Genomic DNA, 22,496 nt, shown 5'->3' with positions numbered 1-22,496 from the left:
TACATGTTTCTATGGAGTTACCTATGAATAAGAGAAGGAATACTAAATAGAACATAGGTAGGACATTGACTATGATAAAAAAAAACCTGCAATACTGAATATTTAAGGCTATGTTTAGAACAAATTTAGAAATTTTATAGAACTGGTTTGTAAATTTAAATCTAGTTCAATTGTAGGATGGTGTAAATTTCATTAGGAGATGATGAAAATTGACATCATGTAGAATTCTAAGGTTGCATTTTAAATTCTATGAAAATAGTTCTATATAAGATTATTTTGATGGAATTAAGGATGTATCATTTTAATTGTATATAGACGAATTTAATTTTTATTATTTTAAGAACAGATTTTTACCATTTTCCAAGTAGACTAAGTTTGGTAACAAAAATTCTAGAGTTGTTTTTTTTTTTCAACTTTCAAGATAGCCTAACATACAGAAAAACTACATGGGAGATACCATGATGAAGCGTGCGTAGTCTTCTACAAAAGTGTGTTAGTAGTCAGGTGGGCTTTGTCTTTTATATCAGAAGCACATTAATATGCCTAAACATGGTTTACACCTAGCCGATCTCAAACACAGAAGCAACTTGGATTCCAGTTCCAACCCAAACTTGAAAACCTATTGCATTTTCTGAAACAACATACTTCTCCTCTTCAGTTCAATAAGACAATAAACATAAGATTCTGCAGTTCCTCAAAAAAAAAAAAAAAAAAAAAAGGAAAATCTGAGAACATCCTCATTTACCCTTCTCGAGCACTCATGAATGGCTTATTGTCATCAACTGGATTATCTCCAATCTCTATGGCAGTAGGGGCAGCAGCAGCCAGCTTCTTGGCCAGATGACATACCAAGTGCTGCTGCAGCACTAGAACAGATGCTCGCAACGAGAAGTTTGAGGAAACCAAGACGTCTCCTATTATTCCCAATTCTGGGCATGTGTCCCAATCCGACAAACCTTTTAACAGCGGTGACTTGATTCTTTCCCCTCTTCCAGTTATGCACAAATCATAGTGATCTTCTACTTGTTTTATAACTTGTATCATCTCTGGTCCGTCAGTCACAACTTGCTCCTTGTAAGTTATGGACAGTTGATTCATGGTTTTGAAGGTGAAGTCATACAAGAAGTCATCGTCTTTTTGTTTCTCACTCTCCCATGTGTCTTCTCCTGCTGCTAATCTTGGATCACCCATCTCAAATTTGACAACTGTTAGGTTCACATTTGGACTTCCTGCCATCCTCCATGCATAACTTAAAGCCTCTCGATCATCTGGACCTCCTAGGAAGAACATGATTACTTGTTTCTTCATGATAACATTATTTCCACGGCTAAGACTGCTCATACTCTGTTGCAACTCTTTTCGTGTTATACCCCCCATCAATCCTCTATCCACCAGTATGCCAACAGAGCAAGGAGCATATTTCAACACGTTCTGATTGATATTCTCCAAGTGTTGGTTTTGGTTCTCCTCTCCCAAGCTGCTGGTATCATTTAATTGCCTGTGAAATGGTAGGATGATGACAGTAACACGCTTTTCTTCTGCTAAGCTACAGATATCCTTGTGCATGGTGGCAAAAGGAGAAACAATAGTGATGGTTTGAGCTGTGATTTTTTCATCTTTCTTCTTGAGAAATCGAAAAGCATTGGCAATGTGGTTGGCCTCAGCATCATCTGAGTCCCACCTATGCTTGTACTCGTTGTTCATGATGAGCAAAGAAGCTGCAGTTTGAGCTGTGAGCTCAACGAGATGGATGGCATAGATGCTAAGTGGAGATTGTGGAGTGGGACTGGAAGCTTCGAGCAGACCGGTAATCCCTGAAACATTGTGCAAGTTGTGGATGCAAGCTAGAATTCGAAACTCTGTTTCTTGCTTCATTATTTTCTCAATGCTTCTGTTCTTGTTTTGTACCATCACCTTTTTCACCTTATAACTAAAAGATAGGATTGGTTTCGTTAAGCATGACATTACCAACAGCGCCATCACCATGATTGGGAACGTTCTGTTGTCCAAAACCTATAGCAATTCAATGTATATATGTCAGTTATCACAATGCGTTCATACATACATATGTATATACACAGACAAGAGAGGAAGAATTGATAAAAATGCATGTAACCCACATTCATGTCACGGCCAGCATTGATGACGATGAGGGACAAGATGCCTTTTGTGTTCATGAGGATGCCCAGAGCCAAACCATCTTTCCATGGTATGCTGTAGAATAGTGAGACAACAAATGTGCTTATAATCTTAACTGCACAACTCCCAAATATGGCTATATACAAGTTCGTTGAATTTGTAAAATTTTTCATATATATAAAATCAGTTCTTAACCCACTGGTGATGTAGAAAAGAGGCATCAAAATTGCAGAGATGAAATCACCAAGTTTCTCCACAACCATATTTCTGATTGCATGACCCTCCGGCATGATGACTCCAAAAACAAAGGCACCCACAATGGAATGAGCACCACATGCGTCAGTTATAAGTCCAAACAGTACAACTCCAACAAAAGCAAACCATATATGAGTTTCACTCAATTCATTTCTTTCTTCGGTTGTTTTAGAAATTGCCCAAGACAGAGCTGGACGACCCAGAAACCACGAGACCAAGATGAAAGCAAAGGTGGCAGTCACCGCAAGAAGTTTGTAGTGGCCGTCTTTGGTGAAGACTGAAATGACAATTATGACGTGAAGCCATGTGAATAAATCAGTGATAAGGGCTGCGCACATGGCTGTCTTGCCGGTCTCCGTTCGTAGGAGCTTGAGATCAGAAAGTATTCGGACCAGATCGGAGAAGCTTGTGGAACCAAGAGCTGCAGCCCAGAATACACCTTTAACACTTTCTTTGGAAAAAAGGGGACCTTCATTAGGCTTTATAGCTAGGCTGTAAAAGATAATGGCAGCAACAAAGGTGGTAAAAATTCCAGCCATTGAAATACTCAGAGCTTTAGTCCCAGACCGTCTGATCAGAGACAGGTCAATCTCTAAACCTAACAAAAACATGTAGTAGACCAGAGCCAGATTTGCAAATGTCTCCAGCACCATTGTATATCGATATGGGAATACATAATTCTCGAAGAAAGGAGATTGCCCAAACGTGGACGGACCCAATAACACACCGCACTGCACACGCATATAACATATAGAAATATTAGAAGAACAATTTAATCAAAAGCATATGGTGTTAAAACTCTCCAAAAAATAATATACATATATATAAATCTTACAAGAATCTGGGCGACAAAATGAGGAAGTTGGAGAAACTTGGTGGCATAGAAGAGGAGACGATAAACAACATTGGCAAGGAACAATTGCAAGACGAAAAATGGAAGAGATGAAGCCAAGGCATTTGGGGTAATTGGAGAAGGATCTTGAGAGCTAAAAATGCTGAAGGGAATGCTTAAATTTCTATTATAACATACCGAAAGTCCATCATGAGATTTAGCAACATGTGGACGACCTCCTCTGTTAGCCATGATTGATTTCTTTCTTTAATTTCTTGAATCGAACTTTTGTGAATATACTATGAAAGCAATCACGATTGATTTCCAAGGGTGTAGGGGCAGGAGAGTCGTGTTTGGTTTTGGTGTATTAGCTGTTGATTTGGTTTGCTAAAAATATGGTTAATTATGTTTTGGTTCTCTTTTAATCAATTGGATTAGTCGACGTAATCATCTCCTACTTACATATACGAAGTTCAAAGTTTCTATTAATCGACTAATTAATTATATTTTATTTTTTTAACAAATGACCTCACTATAAAAACAAATTCACTAAAAAAGTGGAAAATTTTTAACTCCAAAATTAATAATTTATTTCTAATTTGAATATATTATTTCATACTTTATTTTTATGATGTTATTTGATATTTTATTTTTGAATTTTGATTATGTCAAAAATAAGTTGGAATGTTTAATTAGACAGCAAAGATATTTAAATGATCAGTAGATTTTTTATAATATAGTTTTAATTCTACTGTTTTCATTATAGTAGAATTTTCAGTTAATGAAATTGTGATAGTATCATTTTTAAATATACCATCTAAACAAATTTTTTTTTTTAATAAAAATTCATATATTTTATATATAAAAAGTATAAAATCTATATCCCTATAAAGATTTGTGTAAGTATTATTTGTTTTATGTAATATAACTACTAATTTTAAATCATCATTATTTAATTTTTAAAATAAATTATTTATAAATATTATTTATAAAAATTACTAAATTAGAATATTTTTATTTAATTTGTATTTATTTTAATAAAAAGTTTCATATATTTTATTAATTAGCCGCAATTTGTTAAAATTAAATTTTTAATCCAACAAGAAGCTGATTTTTTTTTTTTTTTTTGTCATTTCACCACCAATATTATCTATTTTCTACTTTTTTTTTTCGATGTTGACAGCTTTAGGTGATAAGCTGTCAAATAGGAATAGGGCTTTATAATTTTTTGTTCAGTTTTATGCTTTTCTGATTTAATGATGATTTGGTTCAGAGTTGATAAGATTAATTGGTGAGCTCCACTTTGTATATATATGTGTGTGTGTGTATCAAATTAATGAAAAAATATAAGTAATTGAATACTTTCCTAGTAACAGAAAACTTTCTTATTTTTTCTACATTTTCTTCAACATTCTTCTATTTTTCTAGAAATTTATTTTCCTCACATCTCAACACAACTGCATATTAATAATAAGATAATATACTAGTAAAAAAACACAATAACATAACTTCCTAACAATTATATACGAGAAAACAATTTTCTAATTAAGAAATGTCGAACTTGTGGGTTGTGAGGAGGTAAGCAAGCTTGTTCTTTGATTAAACTTCGTCAAGTTGACAAAAATGACCATAAATGTGAATTTACCCGCACTACCATTGTTCACAAAAGAAATTATGATTATTGAGCTATAAGAATGGAATTATATTTGCTTGCTTATGACTTGTGAGCTGCTGTAGATGAGAATTATGTGAGGGTGCATTTATCTGAAAATCCTACATTGACACAGATTTATCAAGATGCAAAGGGCTCCATGAAGAATTTCAACCTCTATCCATTATCTATTCAGCTGTATCAGTAGATATTTTTCTAAGGCTGATTAGTTTTAAAATGACAAAGGAAGAATATGCTGGAAGTACAAATGTGAGGGGTGTAAAATTATTAAAGTTAAAAAGGGAGTTTGAGCTAATGAAGATGCAAGAAGGTGACAATGTTAAAGAGTACTCTACTAAGGTTATGAATATGATGAATCAAATTAAATTGCTTGGAGGGAACTTCAAAGATTAAAGATTGGTAGAAAAGATAATGATCAACCTTCTTGAAAGGTTTGAAGCAAAACTCTCACTAATTGAAGAAACATTTGATCTTAAGAAGTTTATTATTGCTGAACTTATCAGTATGCTACATGCTCAAGAGCAGAGAGTTTCAATTAGAAATGATGAGATCACTGAAAATGCTTTTCAAGTAAGGCAAAGGTATAAGTTTGGGACCTCAACTTCAAAAGATAAAAGTTAATCATCACAAATAAAGGAAAACAATCACAGAGTTCAGAAGACTTATAAGAAAAAACGAAAGTATCATCCTTGCGAAAGTTGTGGTAAATCCAACCATTTTGAGAGTAAGTGACGAAAGTATATATAATATAAGCTCTGAAAAAAGAATGGTCATTTAGAAAATATGTGTTGGAAGAGAAAAAATCAAGTATCATAGCAAAAGAATGAGCCTCAATAACAACAAAATCCACTTTAGCAATAGAAAATTTATTTTGCTGAGAATCATGAACAGCTGGAAAATCATCTTTTCACGATGACTGAGGCATCTTGTGTGAGTGGAAATAATTTCTGGTATGTGGACAGTGAGTGCACAAACCATATGACAAAAGATTGTATGTTGTTCAACAATTTGGATGTTAATTGCAGAATTAAAGTAAAACTTGACAATCGGACAGTTGTGGAAGCTTAAGAAAAAAGTTCAATACCAGTTCAAACTAAGTAAGGTATCAAACTTATAACTGATGTATTTTTTATTCCTAGTTTAGAACAAAATTTGTTGAACATTGCTCAAATACAAAATAAAGGTTATTCTATTTTGTTCAAAAATGATTATTACTTTATTTATGATTATGCAAATATATTAGAAGTAAAAAAAAAAAAAAAAAAGACAACAGTTATGTGCTTGGTTTGAAATATGCAAATCAATATACTTGTATTGCTAAGAATGATTTGAAATGTTTGTGGCACAAAAGATTTAATCATGACAATAGTGATTCTTTAAAGTTTATGCAAAAGAGTAGAGATGTACTTGTTGATGAATCAACATTTTAGAATTGGGATTTGAAGCAAAGAAGCTAATAAAAAATGCATTTGTTGTAACTTCAAGTTTCTAAAGTGTTCTTATTGAAAGGTTCAATTTGATTCTGCAGAATTTGATGATCCAACTGCAGACACACCATATACAAAAATTAAATTATTGGCTGAGAATTATGAAAGATGCAATTTGCTCCTCATTAAACCAACAGAACTATGAAGAACCTTGATGTACAAGGAGTGACAGCTTGCTATGCAGGAGAAGTTTTTTATTGAACAACTTCAGGGTTTTGTAGTTGATAGAAAGACTGACATGATATATAAGTTTAAAAAAGCCTTGTATGGTCTAGTGAAGTATCATGATGAAGTTCATTTGGTGTATTGCAATTCTAATGATCAAGTTATTGATATAAAAGCTTTGTTTGATTGTAAATTTAAAGATTTGAGAGTTAAACTTAATTTGTTCAATGTAAAACTCAAGGAGTGTTAAAGATTGAGTTTTTCATAGAATGAGAAATTGACTTTTTTTTATCATTTTAGCTCCAGAATTATCTGTTTTCTACTTCTTTTATGTTGGACAACTTTAGGGGGTAAGCTGTCAGATAGAAATGAAGGGCCATAATTTTTGTTCAGCTCTATGCTTTTCTAATTTAATGATGATATGCTTTAGAGTTTGTAGAATTAGTTGGTGACTTAATCTGTAAATTTTTTCCTCAATTTTGTATATATATATATATATCAAATTAATGGAAAAGTGTAAGTCATTGAACACTTTCCCAACAACAAAAAAAACTCTTTTATTTTTCTCTCTTCACTTTCTTTCGTATCGTTCAATTTTTTCAGAAATTTATTCTATTTATATCTCAACACAACTACACACTAATAATAAAATAATTTACTAATAAAAAAACACGGATAACATAACTTCCTAACAATCATATACAATAAAACAATCTCCTAATTAAGAAATGTCGAACTTATAGATCAAAACTTAAACTTACACGTCAGTAAACATAGTTTAAAAGTAATTAAATTAGCATGAAAAATTTAAGCCTGAATAAAATCATAATTTATGGCTTTATGATTATTCATGAATGGCTAACATTGCTAAATTGATAGCCTTCAATTTCCATCGTGAGTTGGTGAATATTGCTGAACTACTAGAATCGACGCTTGCAATGGGAAGTTAGATGAGTTCAAGGTATCTCCAATTGTTCCCAAATCTGGACATGTCTCCCAGTCTGATAAACCTTTTAACAATGGCGATTTTACTTTTGCCCCTCGTCCAATTATGCATAAATGGTAGGCGTCTTCTATTTCTTTTATAGATTGTATAACTCCTACCCCATCATTCACTACTTTCTCCTTATATATTATGGAATAATCATTCGCAGTTTTGAAGGTGAACTCGTACAAAATCTCCTCGTCCATTTCTTTCTCCGTCTGCCATGTCTTTTCTGTTGTTTGTGCTTCATCAGCACTCATCTCGAATCTCACCACTGTTAAGCTTACATTTGGATCTCCCGCCATCCTCCATGCATACATCAAAGCTTCTCGATCGTCAGGTCCTCCAAGAAAGAACATGATAATTTGTTTGTTGGATAATATTTTAGGTGGAAGATACCCGTGGAAGCTACGATCACCCGTCAACTTTTGTGAATCTGAACGGGTTACACTCATCCCTCTGTCAACGAGTATTCCAACGGAGCAACGGGCGTTGTTAAGCACTTTTTCATTGATATTTTCAGAATCTTGGTTCTCCTCTCCAGAATCTTTCTGAAAAGGTAGGATGATAAAGTGGACAGATTTTTCCTTAGCTAGGGTACAAATATCCGTGTGCATGGTGTCAAAAGGGGAGACAACAGTGATGATGTGAGATGTGAGAGAGTTATCCTCCTTCTCCAGGGATGCAAAAGCGTTGGCAATCTGGTCAGGCTCTTCAATTTTTGAGCAATAATCGTTAAACTTACCTGATTTAAAACTCTTGTATTCATCCTTCATGATGAGCACAGAGGCTGCAGTACGGCCTGTGAATTCTACAAGATGGGCGGCGAAGATGCAGAGTGGAGATTGTGGGGCTGGATTAGAAAGTTTTATAAGGTTGGTAATTCCTGATATATTGCCCAAGTTATGAACACATGCTAGGATCCGAAACCCTGTGTATTGAGTCATTTTTTCTGTAATGCTAAGCCCAAACACATTTTTGAGCCTATAATTGCGAGACAAGATGGGCTTCGTTACGCATGATATTATTAAGAGAATCAGCACCAAGAGAGGGAAGGATCGGTTGCTCAAAGCCTACACATGGAATTGAAACTTGTTACTCGAGTATATTCATGCATGCATAAGTAGAGTAATTATGAACATCAACGATGGATGATATCTATATATATATATTATATATGTACGTACTTGCATGTCACGAGCAGCATTGAGGATGATGAGGGGGAAAATTCCTTTGGTGTTCATGAGGAATCCTAAAGCCAGGCCATCTCTAGTTGGCATTCCATACTTTAATGAGACGAGATAAGTGCTTATAACCTTGGCTGCACAATTCCCAAGAACCGTAACAAAAAGAAAAGACATCTCTACATTAATTACTACATATCTAATATCAGTTCTTAGCCCACTGGTGAAATAAAAAAGAGGCATCAAAATGGTAGATACAAATTCATCAAGTTTCTCTGTAAGCATATTGCTGAATCCATGGCTTCTTGGCATGATAACCCCAAAAATGAAAGCACCCACGATAGAATGGGCACCAAGTACGTCACTGATAGTTCCAAAGAGTGCAACCCCGATAAAAGCAAACCATAGGTGAGACTCATTCCTCTGTTTACTTGTTTTGGAAACGGCCCAAGACAAAATGGGACGTGCCAGAAACCAAGATATCAAGGCAAAAGCAAGCGTGCTGATGATGGATAAAGCTCTATGTTTTTCGGTGACGAAGTATGCGACCGTGATTATGAAATAAAGCCAAGTAATCAAATCGGTGATGATGGCAGCAGACATGGCTGTCATGCCTGTTTCTGTGCGAAGAAGCTTAAGGTCAGAAAGAATTTTAGCAAGATCAGAGAAGCTTGTAGCACCAAGAGCTACTACCCAAAACATTACTTCACCATTTTCATTGGTGTTCTGGTCGTCCTTCAATCTTGAACGCACGCTAATACTACAAACGGCGACAAAAAATGTGCCAACAAGTCCAGCGATGGAAATGCTAAGAGCCTTACTTCCAAATCGCTTGACTAGAGAGAAATCAATCTCCAAACCCAACAAAAAAATGTAGTACACCAAACCCAGATTTGCAAATGTCTCCACCACCATCGCATATTGATATGGAAATATGTAATACTTGAAACCAGAATTTCCAGTTGCCAATGGATTAAGCAACGCCCCGCACTGCATATACATATATAAAATATATTTTAACACAAAAATCAAACCAAACAAATCTGCCTATATAAATAATTTAACTCACAAGAATCTGGGCGACAACATGAGGAAGGCCAATAAACTTGGTGGCGTAAAAGGAGATGCGATAAGCAACATGGGCAATGAACAATTGCAAGATGAAGTATGGAAGAGATGCAGACAAGGAATTTTGGATAATACGTCTTGAATTCAAAATGCTGAAAGCTGAGGTTAAATTTCTGTTATAACATACTGTAAGTTCATAATCATTCTTTATAAATAAAGAAGTTTGCCTCGTCGAGATATTCATTTTTCTTGAGTTGAATAAAATCACCTCTGCATGAAATACAAACACGCTTTCATTTTGATCATAAAAATCTGCAGCCGTAAGTCATGAAAACCTACAGCTAGACGTCGTGTTTGTTTCTTAATTTGTATTATCTGTTCTTCTACTTTTCAAAAGAAATATGGTTTGTTCGTTTCTGATTATCAGTTGGAATCTGTATACACACACATACATATATGCGCTTATGGAGTTTTAAATGTTCGTCCAAATTATATTAATAAATTTATATTTTAAGTCCCATATGAAACCTCACTTACAATAAATATGATATCAATACGAAATTCCTGAGTGTAGCTTTATAACTAAAAAAATAATTTAATTAACCAATTATGTAGAACTGAAATTCATAAAAATAGTAAATTGTAAAATTCAATGTCAAAGATAAACAAGTTGTATTAATAATAATAATAATAATAATAATAATAATAAATCACAGCTAAATGTAGATTAGCCGTGTGTCTGAATCTGTTCTATGAATTGTTTATACATAATAAAATTCTCTAAGATAAATAGATTATGATAATATCATAGTAATTAAACCTAATCCTTTTAGATTATTTTTCCTATTGTAAGAAATATTATTGATTTATAACATAACTAGCCCTTCACACGTGCTGAATTTATTTTTAGAATCTCATATAATAACTTAATAAAATAAATTTAGGTGTGACAAAAATATATTGCAATTTCAGTTTTAGAGTTAATTACAAAATCATTTTTCATCTGAGTTGTGAATTCTTGCAGACAAATATTTTAGACGTGCTGATCTTTTCCTCTTCTCAAAAGCTGAGTATTAGCCGGCAACTTTTTATTTTTTATACATGGGTTGCTAATGAAACGAGTATGACCAGGAAATTTAATTAATTCAAAATTTCTAAACCATTAATTTTAATTTTACTAAAATTGAGACTTAAGTTTTCAAAATATTGATTATGAATATTACAATATAAATAAATAAATTCAAATCTTCTTTTCCAAAATTTTGAAATTGATTTTCATGTAACTTAATTATTTAAATTTAATACAACTGTTTGAATTTAATGAAATTAATAATTAAATTAAAATAAATGATAATATAATAAATTTTATAAATGCTTTAAAATGTGATTACCTCTATTATATATTTTAATTTAACATAATAAGTTCCTAAAAATATTTTGATATTATTATTTAAAATAACAAACTTTTTACTGTCAATTATAAATACTAAAGTAAATTAGAAGGATCTTAAGTTTACTGCACCTTAATTAGAACAAAGGGAAGAGAAGAGCAGCAAGTCAAATTTTGAGTTTTTGGGAAATAAATAATTGCGATATCAGGACTTAAACACATATGTAATGTCCACACCAACTTATCTGCCACAAAACAAGAGCAAAAAACCACATGCTATAATTACCGAAGGTGTTTCATATACCTTCCCATCACGTAGAGAGGAAGGTTGCTTTTTATAGGGATACGAACAGGAGCTTGTGTTGGTAGGAGTTTAGGGATCTCGTAACCTTGAATATTTGGCTTGGGATTGCTTAAACTATACTTAATATCGATGATAATGTTGTTGAGAAATTAATTTGGACTAATTCTAATGATGAGAATATGTTTATGAAGTCAACTTATTATTTTCTTACTTTTTCGAACGAGAGAACTCAAAAATAAAATTTGAAAAGTTTTTCGAATACCTTGAGGATGTTAAAAAATTTTTGGCTTCTCATGTCTAATCGTATAGTAATTAATATAAAGAGAAAGTAGAGTCTTATGATTGACAATGATAATTTGCCTTAGGTGTAGCAAGAGGAGAGAAGATGCATTGCACACCAATTGATATTGCCTTATTTATTAACATGTTTGATAAGATTTAATTGATATAAGTTTTATTAATGAGATTTTTTTATTTTTATTTTTTATGTGTAATTAGGTGTAATCTCTATAACAATGTCAGTAAGTAAGAGATTATACGTTAAATGATCGTTTTTTTTAACTACAACATGAATCATTTAGAAGAAGAGAAATGAATTTTTTCACAATGATGATCACCATACTTAGGTACTTGATAGTAACAATGTTATTCATATAATGTCAAAGTTCCAAGATGCTTATAGTAGAAAGAATCTATCTAGCAGGAGAGAGAGAGAAACTATTAGACATTATCTCTAGATTGGATGACTGGTACAAGCTTAAGACTGATGGCTCCGCTTAGAGTCTCCAAAACAATGCCACTACTGGTGGCTGGTACTAGCTTTATGAGTAATGTTGGTATTAGTACTAGCTTTATGACTAATATTGGTATTAGTGGTGATTGGACGCTTGAGCCCTTGGGGTCTTGGAAGACCTCAACATTGTTTGGACTTTGAGCATTAGGAAACTCATCATTAAGGTTGATTCCATGCACTTGTTTCAACACTTTTAGCATTGAAGTGTTCGATAGGCTTATCCTTGTATAATTCTTAATCAACTTCTTGTTATGTTTAACAAGCCTTGAGAGATTTAGTTTTCTCATATCCCTCACAAAGGCAACACCTGCGAAGACTAGCTTCCCTCGTTGGCCTACCACACCCCACTTGACATCACCTACTTGAAAGATACATTTATGAGTTTATAGAGATATCTCTTTTTATATGGTTGTCACATGGTTTAGGCCCGTTTCATTGGACACTCATTTTATTTTCTCTTTATTCTTCTTTCATTTGTAGGTTAAGTAGCTCAAACTAAAACATATTTACAAAACTTATATAGGTACGAGTATGAAAAATAGTACTAAAAATTAAACTTGGGACATTTTTACTATCTCTAAAATATAATTTTTTGGTAAACGATAATTTAAGAATAAAAAATAAAGAATTTAAAAATAGTAATAAACAACACTTGTAACAACCTCACGAACATAGTTACAAATCATATTCTAATGTTCAAACTTTAAAAAAAAACACACACACAAAATGCAATAGTCTATTTGATCATACTCAATATTTTGTAAACAAAACCACATAATAATGTAATTTGAATTAGATAAACATTAAGAACTCAAACAATAATCTATTATATCGACATAAAACTTAATATTCTGCTTGAAAGTATTTAATAAATAATTTGAGTATATAGTATATTATTTAATATATTTTTTAGTTTTAATAATTATTACTCATTTAATTTTATTAATTCTTAAACTATTGTATAATTTAAATAAATTCGTTGAATGTTGTTAAAGGCTAAACCCTTAAAAAAATATAATGAGCTTAGTTTTTCTTTAAAACTATATAACTTGAAATTTTTAACATCTAATTTCCATATTTAATGTATTATTTGATATTTTTATATATTTTCTAATCTTAACCGTTATTGTTCATGTAATTTAAATAATTCCTTATTAATTTGTTGCATGTAATCTTTTAATTTATAATTTTTAAATTAAAGGATTAAACTATCTAATTACTATTTAACTAGTAAATTAACAAATTAATTGCTAATATGATACTTTTTCTTTGACAGCTAATTCAAAATTAGTCAAATTTTAATAACAATGACCTAAAATATATAGCGGGACAAAATAGGAAAGTGCTTTATGCTAATTTCCTAAATTTTACTCCTTGTGAAAATTATTGTAAATGAAAAGACCAACCAAAATAAGATGTCTAAGAACATATTAATTTTTTAAAAATTGTTAATTATTTCATAAACAAAATAAATTATCAGATTTATATTGTAATTTTAATTTTAGTAGAGCACTTAATAATTGCTCGCCAAAAACCGAAAACCCTTCTTTCTGCCTTGCCTTCCGATTGGTGCTCTTCTTCTTCTGGCTCTTCCATGGTTGCATCCCCTACTTACTCTCGCAATCAATTTAGCAAATAAAAACAGAAAATCCGAATAGAAAAGCTTTTCCTTCGATCCAGAGACGGGCTCTTCCAGCAATCGGAAAAAAAGAAACGGAAAATGTCTCGCCGGTGGCGTTGCCTCTCTCTCCTTAAACATCTGACCTCAACAACGGCGAGAAACACGTCCCGACCTGATCTCCAAACCCGATCCGTCACCTACATGCCCCGGCCGGGAGACGGAGCTCCACGTCCCGTCACTCTGATACCCGGCGACGGAATCGGGCCTCTGGTGACCAACGCGGTGGAGCAGGTGATGGAAGCGATGCATGCGCCGGTCTACTTCGAGAAGTACGAGGTGCACGGGGATATGAAGCGCGTGCCGGAAGAGGTTATCGAGTCAATACGCAAGAATAAGGTGTGCCTCAAGGGCGGTCTGAAGACGCCGGTGGGTGGCGGAGTGAGTTCGCTAAACATGCAGCTGAGGAAGGAGCTGGACTTGTACGCCTCCCTTGTCAACTGCTTTAACTTGCCTGGTTTGCCCACGCGCCATGAGAACGTGGATATTGTGGTGATCAGAGAGAACACGGAAGGGGAGTACTCTGGGCTTGAGCACGAGGTCGTTCCCGGCGTTGTCGAGAGCCTCAAGGTAATTACACCGATGGATTTGCTTGTATTTTCTTTTTCCGTATTTTGTTTTATTTTGGCTTATTTGGTTTCACTGGTGAATTATCTGGACAATAGGGTTTTTTGTGACTTTTGATCTGTGTTACATTGTTATAGAATACTTAGGATTGCTGTTAGTGATAGCTTTATTTGCTTTTTTGGATAAAAGTTAGTGATAACTTTATTCATTATGACAGGTAAATGAGCTGAAATTTTTTTTCCACTGCTGCTGTTTACTGGTGTAGTGTGTTGCTCTTAGCACCTAGGCTGCAGATTGACAAAAGTTTTGTATTTTTCTGGTGATACTATCGTGTAAGTGAGAGGAGGAGCTTAACTTTTTCTTCTTAATTATAGGTTTCCAGTGTTAAGGTTGGGTTCCACTAAATGAGTTACCGCTCACATATGATGCTGCTTGTCCCCTGCTTCGCGGGTGATTTGCACTTGATTTGATTCCACCAAGCTAAGTTGTTTGTGCAAATCTATGTGTGATCTTTGTATTGTGAGTATAGCACCAAATTTTCGGAAAGTCAATGTTGGCATGGTGATGAGCAGTAGGGAATTTTAGTCACTTATTGTTTGGAAGAATCTTTGTGTTGTGAATTACCATGCTACCTGATTTGCATTTTGGAAGAACTTATTGTTTGTAGAAGGTTTGCTAAGAAGAGAAAATAAAAGCGTTGATTTACTTATCTAAACTAACAAGGTATTTGAGTGGTTCTAGAAGCTAGGTAAGAATCAAGAGGGTCTCTCCTTGATTCTAATTTGTCTTAAGTCTTAGAAAATTTAAATACTTGTCTAAGTAAATGAGAGTGAGCTGTTATGGCTGCTTGTGCTATAAAGAGGTCGGTCGGATGAGCATCCTATGTTGTCTGGCCCTTTATTTCTATTGCCACGCCTGTGCCAGACTTGATGCGACATTAATTTGGTATGGGATTGGTCTACAATGGCTGTGCATGTTGAGCACTTGATGATATAAAACTAGAGGTTATGATATATGATAATGTGAGAACAATGATAACAATCTTACTGCTTGTTTACGAGTCTATTTTGAGGGTAAATGTACTAATGAAATCTTATTTTGCAGTGAAAAGTTAATCCAAACTCCTGTCTTGAGTTCATAATTGTATTAGTTTTATTATTTTTCATATTAAATGAATCCAAATACTAATGTCCAGTTTGTGACTTGAGTAGGTCCTCTTATCTTTGGCACAAAGGAGTTAGACACTTGTACCTGAGCCCTGTTAAAAGAGTGTGCACTTAGTTTAAGTCATCATAAAGTGAGAATTTTACCATTTCTTATTCTTTGTAATTTGGTCAAGAGTTATTTTGATCCAAGTGAAGTATGATCCAGCTGTAATTTTATATTGTTGAAGGCAATCATACTTGGAAGAGAAGGTATCTCTCCTCATAAGTAAAGAGATTCTCTAAGCTCTAACTAATGTAAGATGAAAAATTTTTGCACGCCAACATGGGTTCTTTAAACAGAAAAACAAAGATCAGATTAGTAGTGCTTATAGCAAATAATTTGTTAAATTTTTTTATATTGTGTTCTCTGTCTGTTAGCTTCTCATCTTACCATTTTGCTAGGTGATTACAAAGTTCTGTTCAGAACGTATTGCAAAATATGCCTTTGAGTATGCATACCTGAACAACAGAAAGAAAGTTACAGCTGTGCACAAAGCAAACATCATGAAACTGGCAGATGGTTTGTTTTTGGAATCTTGCCGAGAGGTTGCTACAAAATATCCAAGTATCAAATACAGTGAGATTATTGTAGATAACTGCTGCATGCAACTTGTTTCCAAACCAGAGCAATTTGATGTCATGGTATGTGGTGTTTGATAATCTTATTGATTCTTATCTAAAGACTAGCAAGTCCATCTCTCATTGATGCTTATCTTCCATTTTGCTGGATATTCAGACACATCTTCTTCTTGGGTTCTGATGGTTCAAAGCTGAATTTAACATGGTCAAGAAGTTGCTTTTCTTGAATTGAACTAAATAAATACAAATTCGACTCTATGGAACTTTTCAATGGGATTTTTTAATGTTCTATGCACAGTTACCAGGTATGCTGGCCTGCCCAATCACGATCTGTGTTCGGATTGCATTTCATTTGTGGCCATGGATTGTGGGCAGATTTGGATTCCCAAAAGTGGGCATGGCTTTCTCATTGTAGATTCATTGAGAACATCAATAGCTTAGATAATATAATTTTGTTATTAATGGAGGAGTAAATCAAGGGACTAGCAATACTCAGTACTGGGTTTGATTTTTCGTGGCCATTCTTTTTGCCAATTAATTAAGGATCCATCTGCATATTTACTTGTTTTGGATCCAAAATAACTTTAAGAGATGTAAGACAAGTAGGTTTTACACCCATTTATCAGGCTTGCATAGAAGTAGACAACATTTAGGTGTAAATATAAAAGAATAAGGGAAAGGAATTAAAAAAACCTGAAATTAAGATCAAGACATATAAGGTAGACATGTTATAATAGGTAGCTAGAGAAAACAAGAAGTTGTTTAACTAAAAACATCTTCTTCTGAAATAAAAAGTATAGAGTATTATTGATCATAGCACCAAGGGGGTGCCACCCATGTAAAAAAAAGCATCGATCAACCTCATGTGCATATAAATTCTTCTAAAAGCCCATGATCTCATGCCAAATAGCCGTTGGATATCTCTTTATTCTACCATCCTTAAGTTCCAAGTCTGTATAACTTCTCCTCCTCTTATGATCACCCACCCTATGAGAAAGGTGTCATTTTAACTTGTAGACTGAGGGATGGGGTGTGCAAAGGAGATCTGCAAAAGCAAAACACCAAATACTCTTTTGTGTCTTGACTTCCAAATGATAAAAAACATGGCTAAGGAGATAAGGGACCCAAAGTTCTTCCTTGGTAGACCCACTCTGATGTTTTCTAAAGCCCCCAGTTTCTCCACCATGGAGAATGGACCCACCAAGCACTCAATTAATGCTGAGAAGATTGAGAGCTGAGTCCTGAAGTTTTGTCGCTTGAGGAGGATCCTTCTGTTTAAACAAAGAAAGCAAACGTTAACTAGAACTCTGCCTCTTTCATCAAGTTGTTGAAGGTGACGATCCTCCACTCGTATTCACAAGTAAAAAGAGAAGGAAACACAACTTGGGAAGAAGCTTTGGTTTACAAGTCTACTTTCTAGGAGAGCAGTCCATAATATGATTCAGGGCTAAGATGTGGTTATAAAGACTTCATGGAGGAGAGCTACTCTTGCTGAGCTTCCACGCTTGCCTATCGACGTCATTGGGATGAACTCTACAAGCATCCAGGTAGCCACCAGAGCAGCAAAACCATCATTGAGATATGGAAGGAGAATGTTCAATGGGTTGCGTGGCATATGCCAGCACAGAGTCCAACCATAGATGTTGAATGCAGGGATGCCACTTAGCAAACCCATGAAGGTTTACAGAAGAGGTTGCTAGGGAAATTTTAGTGCAGAGTACAGGAGACCAGGTTGGCGTACTTAGTCTTAATGCATTTTTATTAGTGAATTGTTACTTATTGAGTAATCTGAGATTACTTGATGAACGGTATTGCCATTAGTTTTGTCCTTTTTGTTCTTGTGAATTTCTGTTGTAATCTAGGGAGGGAGAGAGGTAGAAGATGGGTGTAAGCCAGATTACGCACCCTTATGCAAATTTTTTCGAAGAAAAATATCAAATCTCAATCAGAAATCCCTCTGAGGAACTCTCTTGAACTCTAATTCTTCCTCTTACTCTTTCTAATTTCCTCTCTCATCTCTCTCACCTGAATCGATGATATTCTCACTGAACCCTGATCCAGTGTTGTCAGAGTTAATGTCTAAAGCTCCTGACACCATACAGCTCAAAGCAATCCTGACTGAAGCCATCCTTAAAGTATTGCAATCTTGATCGTGCGAGGAAATAGACTTCAGGGCCTCAGGCTGATAAGTAAGGTTGATCTGAATATCAAGTTTATGTAAGGAAAGGTTTGACTAACCTGGTGATTGAATTAGCTTGGCTTGTTGCATTCCTAAATCTCCATCTTCAAAACCTTTTGCCTACTTTTCATTTATCATGCTTGTCCAACTGATATGCTGATTCATTACTATTCAATAGTTTATTATGTTTTCTCTAAAAAAAAAAAACTATGCAACAGTTGCTATTGCTGTGGTGCTTCAGAGGATCCATGTTTGTGATATATGATCATTCTTTAAAATGGTTGTCAACCAACAGCTGTGCATGTCCCCTTTATCTGTGGCTATGAATGGCTGTTGAAAATAAGACTAATAAGTCAAGATGAGAAGAGTTTACTGTTGCTGAGGATAATTCTGAACAATTAGCTAAAATTGTATATGCAGAAACTTCCACATCCTTATTGTTTTTTTTTTTCCTTAAATTGCATCTTATTTTCTTTATCTAATTTGTGCTTGGATAATTCGATAAGTACTTAGATACTGTTACTTTTTCTCTTGATAAAAAGTTCTTTTATATTTTCTAGGTTACTCCTAATCTGTATGGTAATCTTGTTGCGAACACTGCTGCTGGTATTGCTGGAGGGACTGGTGTCATGCCTGGAGGTAGCTCCCTATTTCTATAAGCATTTTCCTTACCCTTTTTAGCCTCTTCATATCAACTTGACATTTTTTTTTTTTGAAATAAAAGAAGAATAGAATTAAAAGGTTCCAAGAGGGTACCGCCCATTTACAAAATGATGTTACATATTAATTAGCATATCAACAACCACTCCAATATCTTTTAAGGATAGTAAATTGTGACCTAAGAGTATGGAGGCAAAATGGTGTAACTATCTTACAAGAGTATTTTCTGTACTTTCAAAAGTACGGTTGTTTCTTTCTTTCCACAAAATCCAAAAAATAGTGAAGGGAATAAGGCAAGCAGTTTTGTTATAAGATAATAGACCTTCCCATGCCAAAAGCTCTCTATAAATAGAACCCGCCATTACCCAATTAATACCTATCAAGCTGTAAATCATAGACCATAAATCTGTAGAGAAAGGGCACCATAACAGAATATGGTTGCAGCTTTCAGCATTTGCTTTTGCAGAGAAACACCGGTTGACCAAAGTTCTACCTCTTTTCATCAAGTTATCCAAAGTTAGAATTTTCTCCTTAGCTGTTTCCCATGAAAAGAAAGTAATCCTGGGGAGAGCATTTGTTTTCCATATAGATTTAAATGGAAATGGAAATTGTTGTGCAGATATATATATCTGCAATCTTTTTGTAGAAAGAATTAATGGAGAACATGCTATTCTTACACAGTTTCCAGATGAGGGTGTTGAGCATCTGAACTTGTCTTTTGGTAACTGCAGGCAATGTTGGAGCTGACCATGCCATTTTCGAGCAAGGTGCCTCGGCAGGGAATGTAGGAAAGGAAAAGATATTGGAACAAAAAAATGCAAACCCTGTGGCTTTGCTTCTCTCATCGGCCATGATGCTAAGGCATCTCCAGTTCCCTTCCTTTGCTGATCGACTTGAGACTGCTGTTAAGACTGTAATTTTGGAGAGTAAGTATCGGACCAAAGATCTCGGTGGTACTAGCACCACACAGGAGGTTGTCGATGCTGTCATTGCTAACCTGGACTGAGAATTCTTGGAAGAATTCTTATTTAATGGGGAAGCGCGTCTGCTAAAAATTTAGTTCCTTCCTTCTATACCAGTAAGGGTTTGTTTTCCGGCCGAGTTGTCAGTAATGGTGATATTCTTTTGAAATAATTTTTGAGATAATTGTATGACACAGAACTTGTTGCAATAAGAAGCAACTTGTCTTCACAACAAGTTTATTTTGAAGTTGCCATTTTTCTTCTTTAAAGAAGAGCACACTTGTGGTTGGACTAAAATTTTCTTTTTCTTATTCGGTGTTGGACTAACTAGGAAATTAATTTAGGATTCTTTTCATTTATTTTTACAGATGATTCCACTTAATTTTACCACAAAAATTATGTCTTTGTGAAATAAATTACTTTTAAAATAAGTGAGAGCACACTTTGATTATTTGAATTGTTAAAAGAATGTAAAACAAAGTATTTCAAATTCTATTACTATTTATATTTTATTTTACATTATCTGAGTAGAATGGATTAAAAATCCTACGTATCTTATAACAAATTATTATTTTCTGAAGAATTAAATATACAGACCATATCTCAGCGCGTTTCCTTTTTCAGGTGAGTCGAAGTCTCAAATCATAATGCAAGTAATTTCAATTTATTTCTGAGGTTGTAATTTCTTTGCCTGGCGTTATTAGAGGTTTTCCCGGGACATTCTCTCCAGAGAGGGAAGGGAGTTGCTTTGAGTCTTGGCCAGCGTCTGTTTCAACAATTCCTGCACCGCCATCTGCTTTGGGTGATCAGCCTGTCATCTGTCAAGGAGTTCCCTCCTCGAGTAAACCGAGGGTCTTGCAACCCGCACAGCATTCGCAAAAATCACACTCTAGTTCCACCGTGCCTCGCTGCCATCACCAATTTCAGCTTATTTCGGCAAATTTTAGGGCAGCCGATGGCATGCCTTGCTTAGGACACTCCAGTTTCCTTCTTTTGCAGAAATTTGCTGCTGTCTGCCGATGAAGCGCGACTTCCTTCCGGGGAGAGAGGCACCGTGATGTTTCGGACACAAATTTTGCCAGTTCTGAAACAGCCAAATTTAGTCAACTCTGCCACAGTTGACTTCAAAAATCATCAATAGTCGAGTTCCACCTGGCTACAGCACCGAAACCCACCCATGCTTCGTTCCGGAACTAGCAGCTTCAGTGCGTTTTGGCTCTATGGGTAAATTTTTCAATGCATTCGAGGTCGGGTCTCACTCAGATAAGTTCCATTTGTTGGAAAATTTGTTCCATTCTTATTGTGTTTTGAGCCAAAGTGCAAAGTTGAATCGTTTAAACTGCATATTTGTAGTCTCCCAAGTTCGGTGAAATGGAGAAATTTCTGACTTTGAATTCTCTTGCATATATATTTAGTTACGCGAGTTATATATATATATATATATATATATATATGTTTTATCTCATCATTTTAGGTTAAGTATGTGTATTCATACCATATGTTTTGGGGTCGTTGGGAACAATCCCTTAAGTGTCCAGTTCTTAAATTAATGTAATACTATGACAATAAGGCGGTATGAACTTGGTAGAACCATGAATGTTAACCTCAAACATGCATATGGAGTTATACGAGGGATAAACAAAGTTTGTGCTAAAGTTGCAAAGATATTAAAAATTAAACAATAGCATTTCGTGAAAGTGAATTCTGATTAACTTGCTATATTATTACCTATAGCTTGGAGAAAGAGGCTAAAGGGTAGGAGTTAGAGAGGGTTCTTTGCTGATTTTTTTGAACCTTATGGTCCCATGGACTATGTCTCCTCCTAACATGAAAAACTGCTACTGCTGTAACCATTATACGAAATTGCTTGTGGGAATTTAATTATCCAAAGTCAAAGCTGTTTTCATCTCTCTTTAGTGGGTTTCTTTTTTCTTATTAAGGCCATAGTTTCTGCCGCACAGCTGGTTTTGGGATGTTTGGATCAACCACAATTGGGTTAAGCTGAATAAAAATTTAGAATCCAAAGTATCAGATGTTAACTAAACATTAGAAAGAAAGGATTCTTTTGTGTGCATGTGTTATTCCTTTTGATTGTTGAGCCACAAGGATATTTATTACTTGATACATGATCGTTTTGGAAGTATGGAATTTATAGTTCAAAAGTAGCTTGAATGAATTTTCTGAAATATAATTAGTATATGATGATTTCGTAAGTTTAGTTGTTCAATTTGTGCATACACGGCTTTTAGATTTTTAAGATACTTAGACCGTGTAGGTAGTTGCGATTTTTCTCTTCATTTCTCACCCACTTCACAGATCTTTTACCACAAATCTTTGTTCCAATAACTTCTAGATTATTCCATTATGTTTTACATTGCAATATTTGTTAAGA

General features: G+C 34.4%; 3 protein-coding genes across 3 annotated transcripts; 1 reads left to right on the top strand and 2 right to left on the bottom strand.

The window, feature by feature from the left end:
• Positions 1–573: 573 nt before the first annotated feature.
• Positions 574–3,641, bottom strand: LOC110819103 (cation/H(+) antiporter 23, chloroplastic-like). Its single transcript, XM_088222847.1, has 3 exons — positions 3,230–3,641; positions 2,121–3,125; positions 574–2,013 (listed from the first exon to the last, which is right to left on the bottom strand). The coding sequence occupies exons 1-3, from the start codon at positions 3,476–3,478 to the stop codon at positions 742–744; spliced, it is 2,526 nt and encodes an 841-aa protein (XP_088078973.1). The 5' UTR covers positions 3,479–3,641; the 3' UTR covers positions 574–741.
• Positions 3,642–7,432: 3,791 nt separating this feature from the next.
• Positions 7,433–13,870, bottom strand: LOC110819102 (cation/H(+) antiporter 21-like). The gene is made up of 6 exons (XM_022048178.2): positions 13,810–13,870; positions 12,394–12,632; positions 11,419–11,422; positions 9,789–9,946; positions 8,723–9,709; positions 7,433–8,608 (listed from the first exon to the last, which is right to left on the bottom strand). The coding sequence occupies exons 1-6, from the start codon at positions 13,868–13,870 to the stop codon at positions 7,433–7,435; spliced, it is 2,625 nt and encodes an 874-aa protein (XP_021903870.2).
• On the top strand, positions 13,778–20,351 carry LOC110818925 (isocitrate dehydrogenase [NAD] regulatory subunit 1, mitochondrial). Its single transcript, XM_022047962.2, has 4 exons — positions 13,778–14,522; positions 16,127–16,366; positions 19,043–19,121; positions 19,874–20,351. Exons 1-4 carry the CDS (start codon positions 13,995–13,997, stop codon positions 20,146–20,148), a joined length of 1,122 nt encoding a protein of 373 aa, XP_021903654.1. The 5' UTR covers positions 13,778–13,994; the 3' UTR covers positions 20,149–20,351.
• Positions 20,352–22,496: the final 2,145 nt, after the last annotated feature.

The sequence above is a fragment of the Carica papaya genome, chromosome 6 (genome assembly GCF_054855325.1).
Source record: "Carica papaya isolate Zhongbai chromosome 6, ASM5485532v1, whole genome shotgun sequence".
Lineage (NCBI taxonomy): Eukaryota > Viridiplantae > Streptophyta > Magnoliopsida > Brassicales > Caricaceae > Carica > Carica papaya.
This window is presented reverse-complemented; position numbering and strand designations above follow the sequence as displayed.

Bases quoted from the DNA above. Each gene is read 5' to 3' on its own strand.
- LOC110819103 (XM_088222847.1), bottom strand. From the start codon at position 3,478: ATGGCTAACAGAGGAGGTCGTCCACATGTTGCTAAATCTCATGATGGA. The intron at 3,126-3,229 runs GTAAGATTTATA...ATGCGTGTGCAG, and splicing joins ATTTTGTCGCCCAGATTCTT to TGCGGTGTGTTATTGGGTCC. The intron at 2,014-2,120 runs GTGGGTTACATG...GAATTGCTATAG, and splicing joins ATGCTGGCCGTGACATGAAT to GTTTTGGACAACAGAACGTT.
- LOC110819102 (XM_022048178.2), bottom strand. From the start codon at position 13,870: ATGGAAGAGCCAGAAGAAGAAGAGCACCAATCGGAAGGCAAGGCAGAA. The intron at 12,633-13,809 runs GTTTTTGGCGAG...TCTTTCAAGTAG, and splicing joins GGCAGAAAGAAGGGTTTTCG to GTGATGTCAAGTGGGGTGTG. The intron at 9,710-9,788 runs GTGAGTTAAATT...ATGTATATGCAG, and splicing joins ATGTTGTCGCCCAGATTCTT to TGCGGGGCGTTGCTTAATCC.
- LOC110818925 (XM_022047962.2), top strand. From the start codon at position 13,995: ATGTCTCGCCGGTGGCGTTGCCTCTCTCTCCTTAAACATCTGACCTCA. The intron at 14,523-16,126 runs GTAATTACACCG...CCATTTTGCTAG, and splicing joins GCGTTGTCGAGAGCCTCAAG to GTGATTACAAAGTTCTGTTC. The intron at 19,122-19,873 runs GTAGCTCCCTAT...TGGTAACTGCAG, and splicing joins GACTGGTGTCATGCCTGGAG to GCAATGTTGGAGCTGACCAT.